General features: G+C 42.1%; 1 protein-coding gene across 1 annotated transcript in view; it reads left to right on the top strand.

Annotated features, from left to right (window-relative positions):
• The window catches only part of TIAM2 (TIAM Rac1 associated GEF 2), a 219,611-nt gene that overhangs the window by 152,489 nt on the left and 41,217 nt on the right, over positions 1 to 25,905 (top strand). Inside the window, exons 14-16 of the mRNA XM_081033788.1 lie at positions 3 to 38; positions 22,677 to 22,780; positions 23,399 to 23,406. Coding sequence (XP_080889914.1) covers positions 3 to 38; positions 22,677 to 22,780; positions 23,399 to 23,406 — 148 coding nt within the window. The remainder of the gene's footprint in view (positions 1 to 2; positions 39 to 22,676; positions 22,781 to 23,398; positions 23,407 to 25,905) is intronic.

Below are 25,905 nucleotides of genomic sequence, written 5' to 3'. Positions count from 1 at the left end.
GGAATTCCTGGATAACTTTAAAAAGAACACGGCAAATGGTAAGCTTTTTTCTTTCTTCCTTCTTAACTGCCGGTATCAACAGCTAAAATTTTAATGCTATTGTTTTACTTGCAAACTTAGATTATTTAAGCTGTTCAAAGAGTGTTTTTTCATTTATTAGAACACAGATGCCAAACCAAGTAGACTTGATCAAATTTCCATGCATTTTAGTAATTATAACACTTTCATGAAAATAGAAAATAATTAATTTTACACAAAGGAACATTCTTTGAAATTGCAGAATATTTAAAAAATCACCCATGATGTTTAGTATTGTAATTGCTTTGTGACGGAAGGTAAATGAAAGCCACCATAAATGCCAAAGTTGATTTTATATTCAGTTGAGTCAGTCAAAAACATTTTGCGGTAATCTATTCGGTTCTTAGAATAGCCGATGCAATTCAGTTCTTTACCTCTTTTGTTAAGTACAACTTTCTGAGTAAACTGCAAGCTTTTAATGTAGATCATGAATTTTAAAATCTTGCACAGGCCCCAAAATGAAAAACTGTTTGCCAGTTTATTTTTCTAAAGGTAAAATTTCCATATGAGGAAATCATTTGAAGGTTTGAATTTCTGAGCTTATCATTCATGCATATTTCATACATTGCAGTCAAGTAAATTATGGGCTCCAGCTAATACTGAAAACCTGCGGTTTCCCTCTGTGCTCCTGGAGGAAGCCAGTCGAACCTGAGGAGACTGAGCAGAGGCTTTATCCTAGAAGCACACAATGTGATGTTTATACTTCATTACCATGATAGCGGATTTCTGATTGAAATCTCTACATGATTGCCGAAACTGAGTGAAATAACACAAAAGGAAGTTGTTAGGATAGGTTTAATTATCAGCAGGTTTATTAGGTCATTTTTGGAATTAAAAAAAATCAGATGGTAAGATTTGTGATTCAGTAAGGTACATACTGCTTTCTCCTTCTCGCTGGAGCCTTCTTTCCAGTTTAAAATACTGTGAAATTGACTATTGGCATGTAAAAGTGAGTGTCATAAAACGGAAGTTGCAGTGGAACTAATTAATTGCTTGGTTCTATGAGGGCCGTGGTTCAGCTACCCTGTGCTGTGTTATAGGCCTAAGTGTTCCACTTAATACACGCCTGTGTGCCTTTGCTGGATTCATTATTCTTGAGGGATACATTCCTGCCTGCTGTATCTCTATGTATTTTATCATAATAGGAAACCTCTGCAGAGTCATAACACTTTTGGTACTTGCAGGAATGAGCTTCTACAGAAAGCAGCAAAAGTAGCAAATTTACCTTTCTTTTTTTTTTTATAGAAAGGGTCAAGTAGGTCAGTTACACTTGTTTACCACTTTTTTTTGTTTCACAATGAAGCAGCATAAAGCAGAGGTCCGGATATGTTAGGTAGCGCTGGCGTGATGCATCCTAGGGAGCCATCCTGAGGGTGTTCGCCCTTAGCACTTACCCCGAGAGCACCCATGTCTGTGTGTGCAGATGGCCTCGCTCATCGGAGCGTCGCGGTGCTTTTCCACAGCTGCTCTTCCTACAGGTCCCTGCACAGCTGCAGTGTGCACAGTTGCTCATCCTTCCATGGATGGTGCTTCCCCGTCAGCATGGAGAGAGCCACTGACCACTCCCGGGGTTCCTGGAGACACTGCATGGGGGTGTGGGGGTGAATCAGTCTCTCCCTGGGAAGCGCACCGACACCCTTCTACCCGGCCTTACTGTCTGGCCCCTTTACTGTTCCATAGTAATGTGCTTGTGTTGGAAACAAAACAGCCACTGTGGACTGCTTCCCCTGACACGCTGTGAATATGGAATTTGTTTTCTTTTTGAAGCAGTTGCATAGCTCATGAAGGAAGTTAAATGCCTGTGCGTGAACACCTCAGGAGGAAGCCTGTCCATTTTTAAGATTAGGGGAAAAGAAAATAAGGGGTATGGGTAAGTGAGAAATTGAAAAATAATAGCAATGAGCGTGAGTCTGCCGTTTGTGCATAATATCATTATATGGGAAGACTGCATTTGTGGAAACCGAGAGGTAGGGTAATGTGACAAGCATGCGGGCTTTGAGTCAGACCTTTCCAGGTCGTGTGACTTTGGGGGCTGCCCTCCACCAGAGAGGTATGGACTTCCTTATTCCCTGCTGAGACAATTCTTCACATGGCCACGTGGAACTGAGTTCCAGTTCATGTGGTATCCTCATTTTCATACTTTCTACGGGCTTCCTCTCCTTATGGTTTCACCTTCCCTATTCCCTCACTTGGGCATCTTGGGGTCACCTTCCTGATGAACTTCTGTACCCACATCCTGGGCTCAGACTCCGCTTCTGGACAGCCCAGATGAAGACACTGAGCCTTGGTTCCATTCCTACCCTAGTGGGTCACTAGGAGGTTGAGAAAGTCGGTGTCTGCACGTGTCTGTCCCAGCTCCTTACATGGCAGGAATTCGCAAACGTGATTCTCCCCTTTCCTGTCCTGCGCAGCCTAATGCTTTTGTAAAAATGACCTTCATTTGCTTTAGGAATGAATTAGAAAACAGCAATCTCGTTTTCTTGTGTAAATAAATAAATAAATAAATAAATAAATAAATAAATAAATAAATAAACAAATAGAAATTACACAAGTAAAATAATTTAAATGTCTTTGAAAAACAATTTTTTCATACAAGTTTTGAATTATAGTTAGGAGTGGTCATTTCAAGTTCCCTGGGCATTACCAGAAGGAGCATGGGACAGTTGTCCTTCGGTATCAATGGGTGATGGTTCCAGGAATCCTATGGATACCAAAATTTGTGGGTGCTCAAATCCCTCATTTAAAATGGCATAGTATTTCCATATAACCTACACACATCCTCCCATATATTTTAAATCCTCCCTAGATTACCTTAATACCAAATATAATGTAAATGCTATAGAAACAGTTGTTATGCTGTTTGTTTAGGGAATAATGACAAGAAAAAGTGTGTGCATGTTCGGTACAGACACAACCATCATAGGCCTAACTATACAGTACACATTTGCAACAATGTACCTCTTTCTGTCCCATATTTTCAATTGGGTTTGGTTGAATCCACAGACGCAGAACCCAAGGATACAGAGGATCCACTGTACTTGAGGAAAGATTTTTCCCATTTTATTTTCCAGAGAAGCCAGTCCTCTGCCTGTTAATAAAACCCAAACAGCTGGCTCTCTGGAAAGGAAGCTGTTTTATGTAGAGAAACTATAATAATATCAGCAGAGAAAGAAGAAGCCGTAAGCAGTCATTTTGGGTGTATCAGGACTCCAAGCTGCATACTTACTGACTGGAGCTTAAAATGTGTGAGGCCCTGGGAATACGCTACCTGGAGTCCAAGGCTTTGGTCTACTTTTGGTTTGGTCAGGTGTCCAGAAGTTTGTATTTGTTAGCTTTAGTCTCTTAATCAGGTGTGACCAAAAAACCCCTCTTATTATTTATGCATCTGACTGAAAGAAGTCTTGGCCACAGTGGCAGGTCCCAAGGAGCCAGCAGCTGCTATTTAGGTTCTGTGCTTTTCTAGAAAAGAAGCATCCTACTGGCATGAGAGACTTACTGATATGTATAACGTTTAGGGGGCAGTGGTTCTCACTCACCTGATGAGCTTATGCAAATGCAAGTTTTCGGGTCCTGCTGTCACAGTGCCCCCTGCAGGCGGTCAGGGGTAGTGCAAGGTCCTGTGTTAACCAGCGTTCACCCATACTGCCCAGTGGCCTTAGTGTCAAGGAGGTGGGTCTGACCTGAGCATAGGACCTACCACCTTCTGAACCCTTCTGTGCCGAGGTTTTGGGGGTAACAAGAGATAATACGTGTAAAGTTCTAGTAAATCGTAGCTATTGTGCTTGTGGGTTGTTATTCTCTGAATTAGGGGTTATATGCCCCCAGCCTCCACCATCTTGTGTGTATCAAAATGCAGCCAGCTGACTTGTTAGCTCACCTCATTTGTTCCTTAGGAGACACTATCCTATCCAGCAAATTGAGTACACTGAGGAACAAAACTTCCAGCATCACCGGCTTTGCTGTGATATTCCCATGATGCTCTGTGAGGAGTGGAACAGACAGGAATACATTAAGACTTGATAAGCATTCAATGTCAAGTTCCTTTGTTTCCCTAGAAATGAATAACCATTTGATTCTTGCCTTGAAGGGTTTGAATTTCTGTCCTAGTGACCCACCATAGAGAGAAGAAATGTCCATAGGCTGTATTTGACTTGATCAGAAAAAGCATCTGTAAAGACTCTTTCTAGAAAGAGTTAATTTTACCACTGAAATTCCCCAAAGAGGCGGATGTTATTTTTTTAAACCAACAAGATGAGCACTGAAGGAATTGGACGCACCAGCCCTGTGTATACTGGGTTCCTATTAATGCTGTTTTTGTGATTTAAGTAGGAAAATCCCATTTTTAGTGTATGCCATCTTTTGAAAAATTCCAGCATCTTTTAAGAGTCTCACTGGGCTTGGAGTTCCTGAATAAAGTCTTTATGTAAGCCGTGAACTTGTTGTGGCATTAATGTATTTTCCATCTATAAACAGCTATTAATACTGCATTGTTAGGACTGGGGATTTATTTAACAGGAGACAAAATAAAAAAGACCTATGTTCCTGCTCCCATTTAGACACTATCAACCCAGCAAATGCTTCCCAGATGATGAAGGTAATTACCGCCTGAGGTTCTTTTTTTAATCCCTCACCCCCTTTGAATCACTCTCTTTTTAAATTGATATATGAGAAGTGTGGCTTCGCAGACTACCAGAAGCCACTTAGATGCAAATTTACTCTTTGGAATGAGTTGCTCCGGGAATGTATGTATCCATTATACACCTTTTCACCAGAGGAAGAATTATAGAGCCAGCTCTGATGTGGCAAACCCACTTATTTCCTGTTTATGAGAGTAAGAGCATTTTGCCTTCCATACCCGGGTTTAGGATGACTAACAGCATTTAGCTCAGAGAATGCTCTGTGTGTGTAAAACTGCTATTCTTGTGTCTGTCTGGCTGACACCCCACATCTCCAGATGTAAAAACATGTTAGAGTTCCTAAAGATGGTTGGTGCATTCAAAAAAAGATTTTTTTTTTTTAAATCTGCCTGGGAAATACTTGTTTTACCGGAACATAGAGAACACTGGCCTCAGAAATATTAGTTTCTCATAAGGCTGCTGAAGGAAGTTTTCAGTCTCATTTGTGGAAGTGAGCATGTGGTTTTTTATTAATAGTGGAAGGAATTAGGGTCCTAGGACCCCAGTTTCCTCATAACACTTAGGGTTGTTGGAGAATTTGGTTCTCTTTTTCTCATTCTGAGTCATTCATCTATTCACTTGCTTATCTAACAAAATAAACAACATTTTGTTAAATATTGCAGGTACCTGAAGATGAATTAGACATTATTTTTTACCCTGAAGAAACTCAGAGTTGAGTGGGAAAAATAAAACACTTTTAATTAATTGGTCATGGTTCAAAAACAAAACTTTGCCATAAAAAGAAGTAGAGGTCCAACATAGAGGTAGAATTCCACTGATTTTTCTGTTTATTTCGAGCAACAGGGGCCAGAGAGGTGTGAGAATCAGAGAGATTTCTGGAAGAGAAAACTCAGATCAAGAGCATTTAATCTGAGCTGCAGATGGACAGGTTATATATAGACCAGGAGGTGGGTGGTGGGGCCCAACCTGGGACACAGAGGCTGGAAGCAGAGGCCCCCTGGCTAGTGTGTGAAGGTAAAATGGGAAGTACAATTGGAGGGTCTGTTGGGGCCAAATTGTAGAAGATCCCGACTTTCAGGAACTTATATCATGGCATGTATCTGAAAAAAAACTAGTGAGTATTACATTATTTCCCCCTGCCTTAAATAAAACAGAGAGGATTTATCTGGTCATTTCATGACCACTTAAGTGTGGCTTGAGATGCCGCCACTACTGTAGCGTCATTCTTTTGGGACTTAAAGTGTTGTTGTTTTTTATGACCAGAACTCCCCTGTAAAGTACATACTCAAATACATGTTTTGGAGGAAAGAATGACTTACTGCAGGTACCCTATAAAACCTAAGTGCTCCTCGGCATTGTGAAGGCATATCCGCTAACGGAGGGTCTCACTGGTCACCCTACACGCAGCAGGTCCTGATGGCCTGTGGTGGGGACCGCTGATGGTTAGGGGATGCCCTGTAGCAAAAAGGAAAAGGCAATATGGGAGCTGAGGGAGAAGCTGATAAAGTTCGCCAGCATTCTGAGTAAAAACTAGTCCTGTATTGTCTCTCTCCTACATTAAATGCAAATATCTCTTTCAGGTAAGAATTTACAGAATTTCTCTGAAGAACATTGTATGAAATTTCCATTGGATATGTCACTTTCAATAGCCATTTGAGAGTTTGGGATAACTGGATCAAATATAGTCACCGGTGCTTACAAAGCGAGCCAGGTTTCTGTGAAATAGTAGTTCTGTGAAGCTGTGGTAGCTGCTGGAAAGAGGAAACTTTATAGCCTGTTACAGAAGGAGGGAAAAAAAGATCTCACTGTTCCTGTGAATGTTGCGACGGGTACTGACTGCCACATGATGCTTGTCTGCATTTCCATTTTTGCCCCCCTTCTTTTGGGCTTCAAAATGAAGTATTAATGCATTCCTGACTTACTCTCCCTATGAAGGAATTGAGACCTCCAGGAAAGACCAAGTGTGGATATCTCCTTGATAGCTCTCACTTCTACAGACTGCTATATTGTGATGGTATCTTTAATTTGGGGGGTTGGTAATACATGTGCATGGTACAAAAATTCGCAGCGTACAAGGTTAAGCTGTGATATATAAGTTCTCCTAAGCTACGTAGCGAAATGGTTAAGAGCATGGACACTAACCAGACAACCTGGGTTCAAATCCTGGCTCTAGGTTCGCCTACTTTTCAGCTGTGTGACCTTGGTTGGACAAGTCACTTAAACCCTTTATGCTTAGTTTTTACAACTACAAAAAAGTCTAGGATTTTTATGGGATTAATGAGGTAATATTTGGAAAACACTAGCTACTTCCTGGGAGACAGTAAAGGCCACGTGAAGGTTTGTTAAATAAAATAAGAAATTTCTCCCACCCTGTCTTTAGCCACCCAGTTCCTCTCCCAGAAGTAATCATTGTTCTTAGTTTCTTTCTCATCCTGGTCGGGAGACTCTTAAATGTCGGGGGAATGGTGGGGTATTTTTCTGTTTTATTTTTACTGTATTATCTTCGTACATGGCTGTGGTAGGCAGAATAATGGCCCCCCAAGAGTGTCTACATCCTAATCCCCAGAACCTGTGACTATGGCAAAGGGACTTTAAAGATGTGATTAAGTTCAGGATCGGGGGATGGGTGGATGATTCTGGATTGTCTGGGTGGGTGCAGTGTAATCACGGGGTCTTTATAAGAGGTCGGCAGGGGTGTCAGAGTCAGAGGAGATGTGAGGGTGGAAGCAGAGGAGGCCCGTGAACGAAGGAAAGCAGGCAGCCTCTGCAAATTTGAAAAGGTGTGGAAACAGATCTCTCCCTTAGAACCTCCAGATGGAGTGCGGCCCTGCTCACCCATTTTAGTCTTCTGCCCCCAGAACTGTAAGATAATGCATTTGTGTTTATGTGTCAAGTACTGTGTTTGATGGCAGAGATACAAAAATGATAATCCGTAATCTCCATCTTCAGGGTGCTACAGTGCTGGGGAGGGTGGGGGTGGGGGTGAGATGTGTGAACAGACAATAGTCACAATCCACCATCAAAATTGCTCTAGTCCTCTGTTTCTAAACTTGTTGGTCTCCAGTTCCTTTGCTGTTAAAAATTGTCAGGGACCCCAAGGAGCTTTAGTTTTGTGGGTTATATTTATTGGTATTTATGATGTTAGAAATTCAACTGAGAAATTTTAAAAAATGTTAATTTCTTTTAAAGTAATAATAATAAATCCACTTCATGTTAGCACAGTAAGCATATTTTTAATGAACTGGTTCTGCAAACAAAAAAAATTATAGTGAGAATAGTATTTTTTACCTTTTTTGCACAACTCTTTAATGTGTGCCTTAATAGAAAACAACTGGATTTTTATATCAGCTTCTGCATTCAGTCTGTTGTAATGCATTGTTTTGGTGAAGAAAATCCAACCACATGTATTTGGAAAAGGGAGGAGTATATTAATAACCCTTTCAAATAATTGTGGATATTCTTTAAATATTCTTCTTTAATATTACACCCAAACTAACAAGTGGTAGTTCCTTCACGGTTAGTTGCCATGTGGAATCTGAAACATCATTGGTAGGCTTTTATTGGTTACACAGTAATTCATTGGCTTATCTTGCACTTTGAATGAAACTTTTACTCATATATGATTCTGTAGCATGCAGTGGTTACTTGGAAAATGTAGATCTTTCAAATATGAACATTTAATTATACATCATTAAAATTCACATTCATTAACCTCACCACGAATATCACTGCCAAAGTCTTCAAGAATTGGGAAGCTGTCACACTCACAGTGGTGGACATAAGTTTTCCAAGATTCAAATTTTTGTTGGAAAGTTTGAATTATAACTACAAATATTGTCAGTTTTTTTTCTTGGAAATGACAGGCTCTCTTGGTTCGTTTTAAAGAAAATATTTTCTGTCAGTTGTTTTCTTGAATAAAAATTGTGTTGTGAAAAAAGCAGCTAGTTCAGCTTGCAATAGAATTGCATAAGTGCTTGCTCTTGAGACAGCCATTACAGAAGAGCTGTGTAGGTATTTCCTGAATATGTTCTCAAGGGTCGAGATTTAGCAAAATCAATTGTTTTTACTGCTTCATTGAGGACATTCTTAAGTGAACCTGGCACGTTCCTTGATATAAGCGTGTGGTAATGAAGAATTAGTGACGACTGGTACAGTTGGTGCTCCATCTCAATGCATGCCATGACGCCAGCAGATCACCCCACCATTGCTGTGCCCTGTCAGTACAGATGTCCTCAGATAGAAGACACATGACACTTAGTATTATTACGAAAATAATTTTGAACTTGCAGACCCCTTCAGAAGGATTTCAGTGGCCTCAGGAGTCTACAGATGACACTTGAGAAGGGTTGTTGAGGTACATATAAGGAATGGCAATCCCATAGGAACGGAAAACTCAGGTTGCAGGTTGTTAGGGCCACTTTTGAGAGATGGTCTCACTTGTGTTAAACCCTGAAGAAAGTAGAGTATATTCTAGGCACAGAGAAGTTGTGGGGGAGTCTTGCTGTGAGGAGGTGTATGAGTAATTTCGGGTTATTGAAGGGTCAGGCTCAAATGGGGAAGAGGGAGGAGATAAGACTGGACAGGTAAACAAGGGCTGGGTCACAAAGGGTCTTGTGTGTCAGTCAGAGAAGCCTGGGTGATAAGGATACATGGATGGCAGGGCAGGGGCTTGGTGTTGGACATCACTGAAGCTACTCATAGTCTGATTGAGTAATGGTGGAAGTGTCTGCCAGGTAGGAATGGGGTTGAGAGGTGGATGGCCCTGTGGTGCACTTTCCTCTGTCAGAGCACTTAGGTATATAGAGGTAAGTGTCCTCCCTCAGCACGGGGACTCTATCTTATTTACATTTTATCCCAATAGGTCACCAGGCATAAGTAGAGCCACTCAATAAATATTAGCTTGAATGTATAAATAAATGAATGAAGGATATAGAAATTGATAGGACTTAAGTTATGAAAAAGAAAAAAAATTCCTAGATCTTCCATTTCTAACAACTTTACTTTTCAACAAGATGCTAATACTTAAACGCTATATCTAAATTGTAGTTTGTTTGAAGTGTAGAAAATAAGATATGGAGTTCAGAAGGGAATCATGGTTTTGTCTGTTAGGTGGTTCATTCTGTGGTGCAAATAATTTTACTTCGGGAGTTCTTTTTTCTTGAAGTTGGGAAATGAACTACTGTACTTAATTTTAACTTTTGTCCTGAAATAAAACCTGCCAATTTCTATCTCCACCTCCCCAGCCAAGTATTCATTACTCATGAAAAGTGCCCTAAGGCCCAAGCTGGAAAACTAGAGGTCTCTAGAAAAACATCATTTTTTCTGTTTTACTTTCGTTTAGTCATTGAACAAATATTTAGCAACTGCTTATGTGTCAGGCACTATTATAGGAGTGCTGGAGACACAAGAGTGAACACAACAGGTAAAAAATTCTTGCCCACATGGAGCTTATATTTCAGTGTGTGGAGGTAGATAAGAAGAATAAACATACGTGAATTATATAGTATACTAGTAGTATAGTAGTAGACCATGAAGTGCTGTGGTAAACAGATGGGGTAGGAGGGCTAGGAGTAGAGATGGGGGCAGGTTGCAGTTGTAAATGGGGCAGCCAGTGGTTGTCTGTAAGATGGCGACATTGGAACAAAGACTCAAAGGAGGTGAGGGATGGAGCCGTGTGCACATCTAGAAGCCAAGCTTTCTAGGCAGAGGGAACAATCGCTAAGTGCCCTGAGATGGAGATGTAAGAGGTGAGTTTAAGGCTCCACAAATGTCTGTCATGCTGGGAGAGGAGCAAGGGAACTGGGGATCTGGGGAGAGAGGAGACCCAAGAGCACGTGTGAGGCCAGAGCAGGGAGGCCTTATAGGTCAATTCAAAATCTGGCATCTACTCTGGAGGTAACGAGGACCATCCCATGGATTTGAGCAGAAAAGTGATATGAGCTGGCCGGTGTTTTAATAGCATCACTGACTATTGAGAATAGATGGTAGGAGGCCAAGGGTGGGAACAGAGGCTTTTGCAGTGATTCAGGTGAGAGGTGATGCTGGCTTTGCTCTTAGAGGAGGTAGAACCTACAAGACTTGCTCAGAGATCAGGGGAGGGTGTGAGGGGAGAGGAGGTAGTGATGACTCCCAGTTTGGCTGAGCAACTGGAAGGTTGGAACTGGGAACTGCCATCAACTACGATGGGAAATGGGGAGGATGTCTGTGGGCAGCTTCGGAGGAAACCAGGAATTCACTCTGGAACACTTTGTGTTAAGCAACTATACTCAGAGAGAATATTTCACCTGCTCCCAAAATGGTTTTAAAATGGCTTATATTGAAAGCCCACCCACAGAGATCCTACAAAATTCATCAAAATTAACATAAAGGAAAAGGGAGGAGAAGGGAGTGATAAATTGCCTACTTTAAAGATTTCCACTCATAGTGTAAGGCAAAAACCGGTTTGTTTATGAGAAATCAATAATGTTTGAAGTACAAGTGCAGCAAATCAATGGCTATCATTTCAAACCATTCAGTTATGATTTGTTGCATCTTGTAAATTTATTTCTAACCGTGCAGTGCTCAGCTTTGATTAGCAATTTATAAGTTTTCCATTCCCATATAAATCCTTTTATCCTTGTTTGCTTTTTGGCCACTACTGTCTTAAACATGTTATGGAAAAACCTGACAAAGTACAAATAATCCAGTTTTGTTACTTGTTGATAGCTCTGGGAAAGCATACTTGGAAAGGGACATAGGAACTTATCAGCCAATATTATGTTGTGTCTTTTGCGAGTAGCCCTGACCAGCTGCCCCTTGAGGGGGAGTAGACCCTGGACCATGTGGAGCAATTTATAGAATGTCCTACCTCCCAAAACTCTCCACGGGCTTCCTATGGAATCTGGAATTCCCAGGGAAGCAAGCCCTCAGAAGCTTCTCAACAGAAGGACATGCTATTCTCAACTTTTCTGCACTCACTTTTCCAACACTAATTATCTACTGTGAAACCACCGTTTGTGAATCCAATTCTGATTTGCACGTTTCAGTTGATGAATAGTCACGTCATGCTTCTGTGACGTCTAGGCATCTTTGCATAGTAGGATTAGCATAATTTTTTGAACTGTGTCAGTTTTTTTTTTTTAAATAAAAATAATTGAGGAGAAAGGGGGACAGGCAATGTTGATAAGAAGCCTAGATTTCAGAAGCTTAATACCTGTGACCCCAAAATGCCAGTCATCAGGGGAGCCCTAGCCCCATGTGGATGGTCTCTGGTCTTCAACAAATCAATATGCGGTCACAGGGGAAGGAGAAGGAGAAGGAGAAGGTTAAGATATGCATCAGGTTTGTTTAAAAGGTGAGGTGTAAGTAGAAATTTTATACATTTTAGATCCCTGGGGATGGAAGTCTTCACGGACCCGGTAAACTCAGTTTCTGTACCTGTCTTTTAGGACTATCTTCTATAAGAAGTAGGGGTTGCCTGTGTGTCACCTTGGAGGGATCGTGGGTTCTTCCTCTTTCGAACTCTGATAATATTTTGTCTGTATACCTGATACGGAAATTAAGATGTATTGCCTTACAGCCTCACTAAGTGTGTGTATCATAATTTACCTACTAGGTTGAAAACCCCTTGAAAAATAGGGGCTTTGAGGAACAGAGAGATGTGTGAGACACCGCAGCTAATGTGAATAGTAGGTGTTTCACTCAAATAACTATGGATGGGAGGAAGGTTTTTAGGGAGTCTCTCAACATGAAGTTAAGGTGGTATTCCTGAGAGTGGGTGGGTTCTGGGGCTAAGAAGAATCCTTGGAGCTTCCCAGCTTCCTTCTTTATAGCTCTGATTGCAAGGGAATTGTGCTGGCACAGGTGTAGGGACTCTGGGGTGGCCCTTGAGTCTGCTAGGCTGAGAACCGTACGCCCCAGCTCCAGTCTGGCTGTGTGTCCTGGGAGAACACAGAGCTCAGTTCAGGTCCCATGTCTACGCTGCTCTGCAGGTTTCATGGGCTGATGGGCACCCATGGCAGAGGGTTATTCTGGCGGAGAAACCAAAACCACAACTGAAAAGGAACAGTAACTTCTGTATCACCAGTGTAGGTTAATGCTGATATGACATGTGTGTTAAGTTTAATTTGGGAGTTGTAACATTTATAAATGTCTGTAGATCTGGAGTAAGGCGATCTGGACTCATGCTCCAGGCCTCGTGCTTGACCTTGGGCAGGTTCCTCGAACTCCTGTTTCCTCCACTCTTAAAAAGAAGGATTGGACAAAACAGTTTAACCTCTCTCTCTCTCTCTCTCTCTCTCTCTCTCTCTCTCTCTCTCTCTCTCTCTCTCGTTCAATGATTTAATATGATTAAAGCAACAATTTAAATGGCAATAGGAACGTGCATTTCCTACAACAGTTTGTGAAGTGAAAAAAAAGTATTAGACTAAGCTTTTCATTTTGTAGCAAATCTCTTTACCTCTTTAAATAGAATCAGGTCTTAACTGCCCTAGAGAAAGAGTTTGTGAAGTCATCGTAATAATAGCAGGCTGTCTCAAATGTAAAGATCACAGAGAACCGTAAAAACGTTAATTATCCCTTACGCCATCCTGATGGAGCAGAGACATGTTATTATCATTTGACTTTCACAGCTGGGTAAGTCAAGGCACAGAGACACAATAAGTTGCTCGTAACTTGGACAAGGTCATGGTGAATGTTAGGGGGCGAATTGTGTCTTGTTTTTCCCTCCATGTAGGAGAAAATGTCTGGGTTTTAACCACTTTTATTTTCCTTGTAAAGATTTCTCTATTAACATACCTAACGTAAAACCAAATAATAATGTGCGCTGTAGTCAAACAGATTGAGATGTGACTGGATTGGTGATGGCTGATGGCCCTTGTCTTATCTGGGTTCTTCTCTGGGAGCTGGAGTGGTGATCGGGAGCTGATGCCTTGTGATCATGTGAGGCTTTCTCAGTTTAGGGAAAGGTCAGTTATTTAGTAGTAGTTTTCCTATCTTTATTCTGGTGACTTTTTTGGCAATTCACACAGATTTTCATTAACCTTGCAGTACTGTGACCATATAGTGTGTGTGATTTGGTTCTTTGGAACTTACTTGTGGTAGAGTTTTACTCTAATTTCTCTCCCATAAGAACTGCACTGACATTCTTACCTTAAAAACAAAAACAAAAAACAAACAAACAAAAAAACCTGAATGTAATTCACATGCCATTAAATTCATCTTTAAAGTGTACAATTCAGTGGTTGTTAGTGTATTCATGAAGTTGTGCAACCAGCACCACTAATTCCAGAACATTTTCTTCACTTAAAAAGAAACCCTGTACTCATCAGCAGTCACTTGTAACCCCCCGCCAACCCATCACGGCCCGGCAACCACTAATCTACTATCTGTTCTGTGGATATGCCTAGTCTGGATATTTCAGGTATGTAAATGGAACGATGTAATATAGCTTTTGTGTCTGGCTTCTTTAGCATAATATGTTCTAGGTTTATCAATGTTGTAGCATGAATCAGTACTTCATTCCTCCTGATGGATGAATAATATTCTATTTTATCTCTTTAGTCTCACTGAACATTAGCACTTCCTGCAAGCAGGTGTTACACAGGTTTTCTTTTTTCCTGTAGCACGTCCCCTAATAGAATCTTGTGTGTACTTTTATAAAGGTTTCTTCTCAGGGTCTTTGAGTAGAATTCCCACAATATAGTCTGTAAGGGTTTTGAACTTAAATTCTGCTTTTTAAAAGTTCTTTAAGTGTCTGCAATACAGTGGTGTTTGTTATATGCCTGAATGTAATTGAGTTGAGTATGGCATCTGGACGGTCCTCTTAGCTCTGGTGACAATCAGTTTCTGGTAGAACCGGCACTTTGGCTGAGAATCCCTTTTGACCTTGTGTTTTCATCAGGGACCCTGGTAAGGGATTGCGGGAGGCTTTTTGCCTTCCTCCTGTAGACTAAACACTTGCCCCTTTCACAGCCATAGCCTGCCTAGAGAAGGAGAATGTGGGTACACCTCTATTCCCTTCTCCCCTCTTCTAAGAAGGCCTTTTCCTCCACTAGGTTGCAGTGAACATTGGAAATGGCCTGCTGCGCATTTCTACTCTGAAAACACCTGCCACACTCCTGGTCCTCTAGCTATTCTTTTGGACTCAGAGGATATTTATCGCGTTTCCCCGAAAATAAGACCTGGCGGGACAATCAGCTCCAATGTGTCTTTTGGAGCAAAAATTATTATAAGACCTGGTCCTATTTTACTATAAGACTGGGTATGGTATAATATATAATATGATGTGATGTGATGTGATATGATATGATATGATATGATATGATATGATATGATATGATATGATATGATATGATACCGGATCTTATATTAATTTTTGCTCCAAAAGACACATTAGAGCTGATTGTCCAGCTAGGTCTTATTATTGGGAAACATGGTAGTCACAAGATAATTGAATCAAGCCATGGCAGCCTGCTCTTAAGAAACATTTCCTACCAGGATTTACTTCTCTCTGTTTATCACCAGAGATCTTGCACTGTCAAGAATATCAACAATGGGCTGTGACCTCAGGTTACGCGGACTTGGGAGATTTATGAAATTTACATTTTTTCTGGCATGGTATTTATGATGTGAGAATTTACTTCGCTGCAAGCTAAACAATGACATTCAAACTGCTGCCTTGAATTTCCTTGACACAAGAATCATAACAATAAAGAAATATAGAGTCCCAGATACCTTCAGAAAAGTAGGTTGATTTTTATCTGTATCCCAAGTACATGGCAGTCTCTGTGAGTTCGGATAGAACTAGCCTTTGAATGTGGTCAACTAAAAGTTACTTTTTTCTCTCACCGAATAGTCTATCAGTTATTTCTGTTATTCCATTTGACTGGTTTTATTTTCATTCTGTTTCACCGACCGATGAAGAGTAATATTTGCCTGGGTGACAGAGCACAGCAAATGTGATTTAATGCAAGATGTCGCAAACGACTGCATTTTTAAAGTAAAAGTGGGAGAGAAGGTTAGGGAAATCTGAGTTAATTAAAAATAATCATTGCTATACAAACTTTGCACATTTAAATTTAAAAATTGGGAGAGTTTACTCTCTCTGTGCAAATGAGCTCAATGGGCTCATGGCCCGTGATAAACTTTGCATCATGAGCAGTAATGCCGGATTTTATATGTAATAGTGGGTGAACTACAAAAATTGTAATACTGTATTTACAAAATGCTGCCTACTTCCACTGGCAGCTTGGATTTAACAAGATCTTTACCTTTTCTTAAAACTGCATTCACATTTTTAAAAAAAGAAAAATGATAGATAAGATGAAAGAATCTAATTGGATAACTTCTAAGTTTCTTTTCAGATCTAAAATTCATTGATTGTCTACAATCTGTTCATTTATGGGATTAGTTAGTGAAAATTGTGAGAAACTGAATAGATAAGTGGAATGCATTGAGTAGATGAGAACATAATTCACACAAACTGTGTCATCTGAATGTAAGTAGATATGAAACTGTTAAATGTCAAAGATGTACAACTAACATCACGTGATCGTGTAGTTGAAAACTTAATTCAATCATTTATTATTTACTTGTAACTCCTTTGATATTATTTTTGTAGTTTTTTTCTTTCAGTCTTCATAGATTTCTATAGTTTTCACTTTGTGGTGGGGCGTGGCTAAGGGTTAGTGATTTAATCAACTAAGACATTTCTGAGCCTGAGGTGACAGCCCCAGTTAAATATGCTACACTGTGTGTCTGCACGCTGTCTTTCTAATTGCTCTAGTGAGCATATTTCATCTCTTTCTTCCGGAAGTGAGGGAGCTCATATTGGCTTTGCTCTTTCCCTAGACTGTGTGCTTTTGGTGCATGTCACATCCTCTGATGTCACTGACCCTTCCAGAAGTAAGGCTGAGGTCCTGGCTATGGAGAGAGGCAGAGATGGCTCTCAGCAGAGAGGGCACTGCCCACCAGTGGTATTTTGGAAGTTTATGGGTCTGTTTTTGGTTTCCATAATGAATTGGGGGAAAGTGGCGTTCACTGGCTGGGGACACGGTTGCTGGATGTCCTGCATGTTCAAGTGAGTCCCTCACGCTGCAGAATTGTCCTACTGGACATTCCTGTAGGTGAAAAACATGTGCATATTTATCTGAGCCAAGAACTATCTCCATTTTACAAATAAACACAAATTGTTTTTTCCCCACAGCTATAGGGTGCTTTGACTCTTGTAGGAATGCCACAACCCAGTAAATCAAAGGAAGTTTGTCCTTTGTTTTGTTCAGAACTTTGCCTAGTTTTTGTCCTTTTGGAATATGTTACTGATGGCAACACCTTGTATGCATTTGAATCTCCAACAAGACACACTGGCATCGATCGGGCTGTGACAAAGCTGAGACTTTGACCATGATTCTTTGTGGTGTAAGCATTAGATGAGCTTTTTCTGTGGTTGTGTGCCTAAGCATTTCCATATTGAAACATACTTTTTTCATTCACAAATTATTTTTCATTTATTTTTCTCTTTGTGTTGCTATTATTGCTTTTTGTGAAGTTATGTATGGAGGTATAGACTATATTAAGCGTGAATTTTATTTCAGGATAGTAAATGTATATATTACCAAAAAGGGAGCTTTGGCTCTGCTAGCTTGGAGAATCAGTGTACCACACTGCATGCTTTGAACCGTGAAAGGCATAGTTTAAAAATAATCTCCATCCTCGTTGCCTTCCTTTCTGTCTACTTCAAATGAAACCTCAACCCACAGATGGAGCAGAGCTTTTCCTGAGCTTATGACCACCATCATTAATTTCTCAAAAAATGTCTTTTTGTACCAAATAGGGGAAAACAAATCTCTCCTTTTGGTTTCCTGTTTTGGGCCATAGTGATTGATATCATTTTGAAATTTTAAATCAATTGCTCTTTTAGTTGCTGTTTCTGAGACCGCAGGAGGCATTCTCTGACTTTTTGGTATGGGTTCTGGATCCTTCCTTTATAGGAACCAGTTGTGTGTCCTCCAGAGGTCGGCTCCCAGTTGTAGCACAGGCAGAGTGCCTTGACCCCCTCTTGGTGACTAAAGCTGCCATGTCTCCAGGGTGTGCCAGCAGCCACCTGGATGGTGTCCGGCGATTGGGAAGAACCTGGTGCTTCTTCCCTTGCTACCTGGTTGAGTAAGGAAGGGGTAGCAGCCAGCAAACCTGGGATGGGATGGCATCAGCAGGATGAGCCAAACATCAGAGCTGCCTGCTGAGCAGAGTGAGAGGTCCTGAGGAGTAAGTAGCAGGCAGGAGGCCGGCAGGGTCACCACCGCGTGCCCAAGCCTGCTCCCAGGCCTTCCAGTGCCACCCATTTCCAGAGAATTCCCTTCTGCATATTCTAGTTGGCATGCGGATGGCCTGGTGCTCCTTATGCGGACCATGGGGTGTGTGCAGTGATAAATGGCCTGCATTCCTGCACACTAACTAGGCAAGATGGGATTTGGATGTAAATGTAAACTTTGAATTCACACGGTAGTATGAGCTGTGTAGGCGAGGCGACCTTAACTTTAGCATTTCCTCAGGTTTCTGTTTTTAAGTTGATACTCAGGATGTTACTTGAACACAGGTTTTGCCCTTTAATTGTAGAGGATTTGTGGTTGCAAACTGCTTGGCTGATGGTGACACTCATGGGGTCCGTACTGGCTCACAGAACAGGAGACACTGCGTTTCACGGCGTCTCATACCTCAAGCCTCGCGCTTCCCCAGTTGTCTGTAAGGAACTGTGGGGTGTGCGGGCGAGCAGGGAGACAGTCACCTCCTGGGACAGCCTGCCTGGTGTGCTGTCACTCTCCAAGAAATGGTTATTGGTTCATGGAGAAAGCTGTCTCAGCCTGGTTTCGTGTGTGGGGCCTGACATCCGACCTGGTACCGGGAGCCCCCATCTGACAAGGGAAGAAATAAATGAGTTAGTCTCAGTGGAGGAACCAAGTAGCTCTACTCCCTCAACTGCTGAGCGAAGCTCTTGTTGGCCACCTGTGATGTCAGATGTTTCAAACTGCTGGACCTCACCCCAAATTGTTAATTTCCACAGGATTAAGATCAGAAAGACAAAAGGGTGAATTTGGTACATAGACGTAGATGTGTTGACTTGATTTTGTGTTTGTTTTCCATTATTTACAGTCGTCTTGGCTGAAGCCGCCTGTGGAGCCCACCTGTACTGTAGTGTGATGAGCCCAGGGTGGGCGGGAAGCTCGTGCTGTTTGTTACCTGGCAGGGAGAAAGTGCCCTAACAAATGTCACAGTGATTGTCCGCATGGGAGACTCTCCCAAGGTGGGAAGCCAGTTTTGGGTTGGGAGGGAAGGATATATTTACTCACTTGAGCAGCCGGTACTCAGGATGTGGGTAGAGAACGAGTGGGGCTATACGTAGGCATTTGGCACCCAGGACAGGAAGTCAGATCAGTGCCTGTTTAAAACTGTTTGGTAAATAAGCATTTGCATGTTACTGGCCTACATGCTTTTTAGGCTGTCTGCTGTTCTCCCAGAACCCACTTTGTTCTCTTTTCTTCACTAGAAGGAATGCTAAGGCACACTACTTTTCATAGGGATACAGGCCCTGGTGAAATCTGAGGCACTGGGAACTGGTGTCCCCAGCCTTACACACTGTCAGGCTCGGTGTCACTGTGCTTTGCCATCTCCAGATCAGCGATGGTGCATTGCTGCTAGGGTGGGAACAAGAGTCAGTCCCCGTAGAGGTTGTTTATCCCAGATACCATTCAGCCTCTGTGAGCTTGGCGTGGTGGCTTTGAGATGTCCCATCTCGGCAGGACTCAGGAGCCATCCAGAGCGTCCTCTTCTCGGATCCCCGGGGCCACCAGCATCACTGGGAGTTGGTTCCTGTGATCCATCCTGTCCAGGCTTGTGCCTCAGACAGGATCCAAGCCACACCCATGGGCTCTTGAAGTTAAGGGGCACCAAAGGCGACGGGGAGCCTGGCTGATGTGTACTGAAGCCTTGTTATCCTGGGGTGGGCAGGGTTTTCGTAGGGAGGAAGAACATCAAATATTCTATTCCCAGCTAAACATTTTGCCTCTGTAAGAGGTAAAACATGGTTTGGGGGGGTTTCAGCACTTCCGTTCCAAAGTTTTGTGACTATAAGGAATAGATGAATCAGAATTCCTGTGACAGCTGCTTTTGACATCACCACGTTATTTTCCCGAGCACTCATCTGGCTCCCCCAGTCTCCAAAGCCCCTTCTGCCTGAGCCAGGCCTGAGACTTCAGGGGACTCGAGGCCCCCTTCATCTTTCTATCCCCACGACTTAGTACCTGTCTGACATGTCGCAGGTGCTGCTGAAATCTTCACCATGAATCAGTGCGTGCTTGTGTGTCCTGTTTCCTGTACTTGATAAACTCTTTGGAAATACCCGAGCTCTTTAGTCACAAGGTACTGTAGCAACAATGCAAATTCGCTCTGTCGCTGAGGTGATGTGCTTTGCATTGCAAGGCTTCTGTGACATTGCTCTTCCTCGCTGTCCTTATACTTCTCTGACCGTTACTTCTCTGTGAAGAGAGAGGTGCCACCTCTGAGGGCCGCTCCTCCCCAGCACACTGTGATTCCAGGGTCCTCTTCATGTGTCACTCTGTACATTCTTGCTGGGGGCGCCATCTGTCCCCCTGGCTTCACTGCCAGATGTATTGTGATGATTCCAAATCCATGTGCTTATACAGACTCTTCATGGACCACCTGGCTCCTGGGCATCTCCCATCAGATGCATCTCAAACTCAGCATTGCCAGAGCTAAGCTTGTGACTGCCACCCCCATCCTTTTCTATTCCCCAGCTACTCTGTCTCTTTTCTGTATTTCCTTGTGTGAACTAGGTGGCAAAGAGGAGGCCTAAGGCCTCTGCCTCCTCAGACTCAGGTCCTCTACCTGTTCACTCTAGTTTTTTGCTCTCTATTCTGTGTTCGTTTGGGTCCTTCCACCTCATACCCTCGGTGTTGCTGTGACTTGGTGACTTATTTTTCTGCCAAGGCCTTCCCCTCTATCAGTTCTTCCATCCTAGGGCACCCTTCCTTCCTGCTCACTCTTGCTGCCGCAGCCACACTCAGCACCTTCCCAGATCCTACTGGACCCTTCCTATGATTTGCTTATTCAGCTGCCTTTCATTCACTGTCCCCACTGCTCACCTTGCCTGGTCATCTTCAGCTTTCACCTGAAATACATAGCTCTCAGTTGTACAGACCTTGCTCAAAGGAGACCTTGTCTCCTTTACTACGTAGGCCTTTAGGGTCCAAGGGAGAATTAACCTTCCTGAATATTCTCACTTACCCCTGTGTGGACTTTTCTCACATCATCTGTAACACTTCTTTGTGCTCCTATGTCTGTCTCTCCCTCCCTCCCAATGCCAATCTCCAGACTGGAAACTCACCCTGGGAGTAGGGACTGTGTCTCATTTACCTTTGTGTACACAGCACCTAGCACAGCGCCTGGAAAATAGCCAGTGCTCAAAAAGTGCGCGTTGGAGGGAGGGAGGGAGGGAAACAGGGAAGGAGAGAGATGTGTGTGTTGTGCGCTTATGCTAAACCCAGTAGGAGTATGGGCTGTTTTCTTTTGTGAAGCCTGTTGGTTGGTCTCCTATAAACAAAGGTGCACACAGCAGTCTCAGGAGCAATGATGGAGGGACAATTGTGGGTCGTTTGGGTTTAGGGTCTAATCTTGCTTTCCATGCAGTCCACGTACTGGCCTCTGTGGTATGGTGGTAGGGACCTGGGAGGAGTGAGGCCAGTATCCCCACCTGTCTCTGCTCCCCCACATTGGCCCAGGGGTGGCTCATGCTTTTGTGAGCAGCACTGCCTAGTCAGGCTAATGTACTCTACGCCCAACAACAGTGAAGTGTGACTTGGACTATCTGGTCCTTTTCTGGGTGGGGTTAGGGTGTTGGAAGAAGTAAAAGGAAAAAGAAATTAGAGCTCCAGGATTCTGTAGACCATTGAGATGTTTTCTTTAGGTCCTCTCTTATCTTCAAAGCAAGTGCCTGTGTAGGGACTGGTGAGGTCAGCATGGATCGTGGACCACCATTTGTATCCACGAGTTCCCTCAACCTCCTAGGGTTCCCATAGCTTCGAAAGGGCTCCTAAAAGCCGTTGTCCTTGCCCTCGTAATGCTGGAGTTTGTCACCATCTAATCCTGCCATTTAAATCTAGATCAATTCAGTCAGGTATGAGATTGATGACTTCTCGTTGCCGCTAACTGGTATCCAAAACCATCTGGTTTCACCGAGTTGAAGGTCTACCAAATACAAGAATAAAATGAAAACCTATGCTGTATTTTGATAGGGGCTTGTCTTTCCATCTTTCTTGAATTTGTTAGAGAACCACTGGAAAGAATTGTTGAGCTAGCCTGTGTTTATAGTTGTGGGTTACATTATTCCTTTTACATTATTTCTTAAGCTTTACTCTGGAAGTTAACAAAGGTTTGCTGTTCCTCTTGGGACTTTCAATTTAGGATGAAATTATGGTTTATACCAGAAAAAGAAGAATTATGCTTGCAAATGAGCAAGTGGTGGGTTGTAATAAGAATCTGTGATATTACACCGTTGGTTTTCCAAGATATCCCTGGTGATTTTGCCCTCACTTAGCCAAACATAGGGAAGTACCAACAATAGTCACTGCTACTTGGTCCAAATTAACTATTTGATCATCAGACTTCAATGAAGTACAGTTTGCACAGCAATGACAAGAGTGACAAGGCATTGAAGTCATTGTCTTGATTGGTCATTGATCACCTTTGATCAAAACACGCAGATATTGCTTCTTCAATTTGCCAGAGCCCAGCTGTGTTTCAGAAGACCAGATATGTGCATGTTGTAACTTCAGTGTCATTAAGGACCACTACGTACTGCCTTCTGTTGTTTTTCCTTCCCTCTCTTTCTCTATCTGAGCCTTTAACCCAGTCATTACTAGTCTCTGCATATGGCTGAACCCACATATGTTTTTGTCACTTTTCATGCAGATTTCAGCAATGTCCCGGACATCACAACTGGCCTGAAAAGGAGTCAGACTGATGGCACGTTGGATCAGGTTCCCCACAGGGAGAAAATGGAGCAGACGTTCAGGGTAAGATGTTGTCCCAATTCTCAAACAAGGACCCAGCAGGCAAGCATTAATTTCCACCTTTACCTGAGGTGGGGAAAAAGTAGATGGAGTTATCCTATCCCTCAGTCCAGCAGTTGTTACAAACTTTTTTTCCCCTGAACAAAATATTTTCCTTATTTATTTGAAGTAAAGTACTAATGTGAACCATCGACTCTAGCCAGACTTCCCCCATGACTTCTGGTGTGCCACCACAGAGCAGTGCAAACGTACCATTTGTACGTGAGGATGGTTTTGCCAAGAAAAATCTAAGTTCAGGTGTTCTGAAAATCATATTAAATTACTATTCTTTTTGTCTTCCTACTTTTTTTTTTTTGCCAAAGATAAATTAATTTTGGAATATTGTCATTTGGTTCTGGTAAAATATGTCAAACATAAAATTTGCATTTTAACGTTGTGCACTGAAGTGGCGTTCAGTACCTTCACAATATTGTGCAACTGTTACTACTATCCATTTCCAGAACTTTTTCATCATGACACACAGAAACTCTTTACCCATTAGACGAGAACTCCACATTCACTCCAGCCTCCCAGCCCCCTGGTAACTTCCGTTGTACTTTCTGTCTGATTTGCCTATTTTAGGTCCTCATGTAAGCGTAATCATACAATATTTGTCCTCTTATTTCACTTAGTATGTTGTTTTCAGGGTTCATCTATGTTGTAGCATTGTGTTAGACCTTCACTCCTTCTTAGGGCTGAAGAATATTCCATTGTATGTATATACCTATACTGCATGTGTTTATCCAACTGTTGATGGACATTTGGGTTGTTGGCTATCGTGTATAATGCTGCAGTGAACACTGGTATACAAATATCTGTTTGAATCCTTGTTTTCTGTTCTCTTGAGTATGCCTCTAGAAGTAGAATTGCTAGGTCATGTGGTAATTCTATGCTTAGCTTTTTGAGAAGCAGCCCCGTTGTTTTCCATAGCACTGCACCATTCTGCATTCCCACCAGGAATGTACAAGAGTTCTAGTTCCTCCACATCCTCACCCACATTTGTTACGTTCCACTCCTTTCTTACATTTTTTTTTTTTTTAATTGGGGAAGGGGAACAAGACTTTATTGGGGAACAGTGTGTACTTCCAGGCCTTTTTTCCAAGTCAAGCTGCTGTCCGACACTTCAGTCTTAGCTGTGGAGGGCGCTGTTCAGCTTCAAGTTGTTGTCCTTTTAGTCTTAGTTGTGGAGGGTGCAGCTCAGCTCCAGGTACAGTTGCCATTTTCTAGTTGCAGGGGCACAGCCCACCATCCCTTGCGGGACTCGAGGAGTTGAACCGGCAACCTTTTGTGGTTGAGAGGACGTGCTCCAACCAACTGAGCCATTTGGGAGGCAGCTCAGCTCAAGGTGCCGTATTCAATCTTAGTTGCAGAGGGCGGAGCCCACCATCCCTTGCGGGACTCGAGGAATCGAACTGGCAACCCTGTGGTTGAGGAGAGCCCACTGGCCCATGTGGGAATCGAACCAACAACCTTCGGAGTTAGGAGCATGGAGCTCCAACCGCCTGAGCCACCGGGCCGGCCCTCCTTTCTTACATTTTTAACTGTTCTTAGTTATCCTTTCAGAATGGTCTGATGGACATCTATTTTAATGCACAGTCCAGTTTTGACTGATTTTAAAATTATAACTATTATATTTCCTGCTTTTGTCTTAAATACAAAATAATAATGGAGGAAATATAAGCTATGTCATGTGTATAAATAAAACTTATAGCAAGACCACATCTCAGCTGGGATTAGACTGACACGACCGTGAGCCAGTCTCTTGGCATGTGGTCACGTGCACGGCCTTTGATGACTGGTGACGGCCACTGTGAGAAGGGGACATCAGCGTAGAGCCTGCCAGCTTCCAAGGGCATTCTGGCGGCCACTGGTGCCTGGCCTGTCCTCTCATCAGCCTTTCCCTTTTCTCCCTGCACTCCTCCCTGTTCACCTCCTCCAGAATTTCCCTTCTCTTTTTTCTGATTCCTCATACAAAACAAATACTCAACTGCCTTCACTGGTCTGGTTATGTCCCCAGGATGCAATTTCTTTTACTAAACGGAAATCATCAATATTTTTAGTCTTACTACTCATTTTTATCTCTGGTGAGTTACTTTTGGGTATCCAACATTGTAGCTAGTATGCGTCTACTTTTTTTTTTGAAGTAATAGATGCTAGAGCATCAAATAGATGTGTTTTGATTGCTTTGCCTTACTTTTTTATATGAAAAGCAAATACTTCTGAAACACTCAGGAAGCTAGGCTGTCTATTTAAGGTAAGTGGGCACTGCACAGTGGGCAGCTTGGGGAAATCACTTAACGCCATTAAGGATAATGAGTTTCTCTGTATTATAATTGGTTTAAGTTATACATTAACGTTCTTAAGAAGGAAGTTAAATATTTTTCCAAATTTTATTTTAAGATTTAATAAATTAAAAAGGAGAAAAGTTACCATGTATAGGTCATTTCCAACTCTATTATTTAACAATGCCTACCTTAACTAAACAAAGACATACAAAATGAACATTGGAGCATCAGTGACAGATTTAGAAAAGGAGTAAAAGCTTAAAATTGGGGCTCGATTTTCATTATCATCATCCAAATGGTTGAAATTGGGGCTGAGTTTCAATTTTCATTGTCAAAATGGTTAAAGCAGAAAGTAAATAAATAACAAACACAAAAAAATATTGAAAGAGAAGATTAGCATGATAAACATTTGCTGTCCGATTCCTCTCAAGTCTAAAGTAATCTCACCCTTTTCACACTGGAAGATACCTATCTAATTATGGATTTCAGTACATAAAAAAAAAAAAAAATCCAAATGAAATGCCTAGCAGTTATTCCGTTTTGGTCCTTAGGAGAAAAGAATCAGTGGCCATCAAAAGTAATAATTTGGATGGATATTAGTGAAAAGAAAATGTTTAATTTAAGAATTAAAAATAATTTGTTATGTATTTTAATTTTTTGACCTCCTAGAAACATCAGGTTGTATCTAAGAGCAATCTTTTTCTGTTTTCCCAGTGGTGATTTGGGTGTTTTATGGTGCGTGCCCAGCGTGTAGAGGGCATGGGTCTTTTGGGTTTTCGGGATCGCCCTGTCCCATGATGCCCA

The sequence above is a fragment of the Rhinolophus hipposideros genome (genome assembly GCF_964194185.1).
Source record: "Rhinolophus hipposideros genome assembly, chromosome: 3".
Classification (NCBI taxonomy): domain Eukaryota; kingdom Metazoa; phylum Chordata; class Mammalia; order Chiroptera; family Rhinolophidae; genus Rhinolophus; species Rhinolophus hipposideros.
The sequence above is the reverse complement of the archived record's forward strand: the minus strand, read 5'-3'. Positions and strand labels throughout refer to the sequence as shown.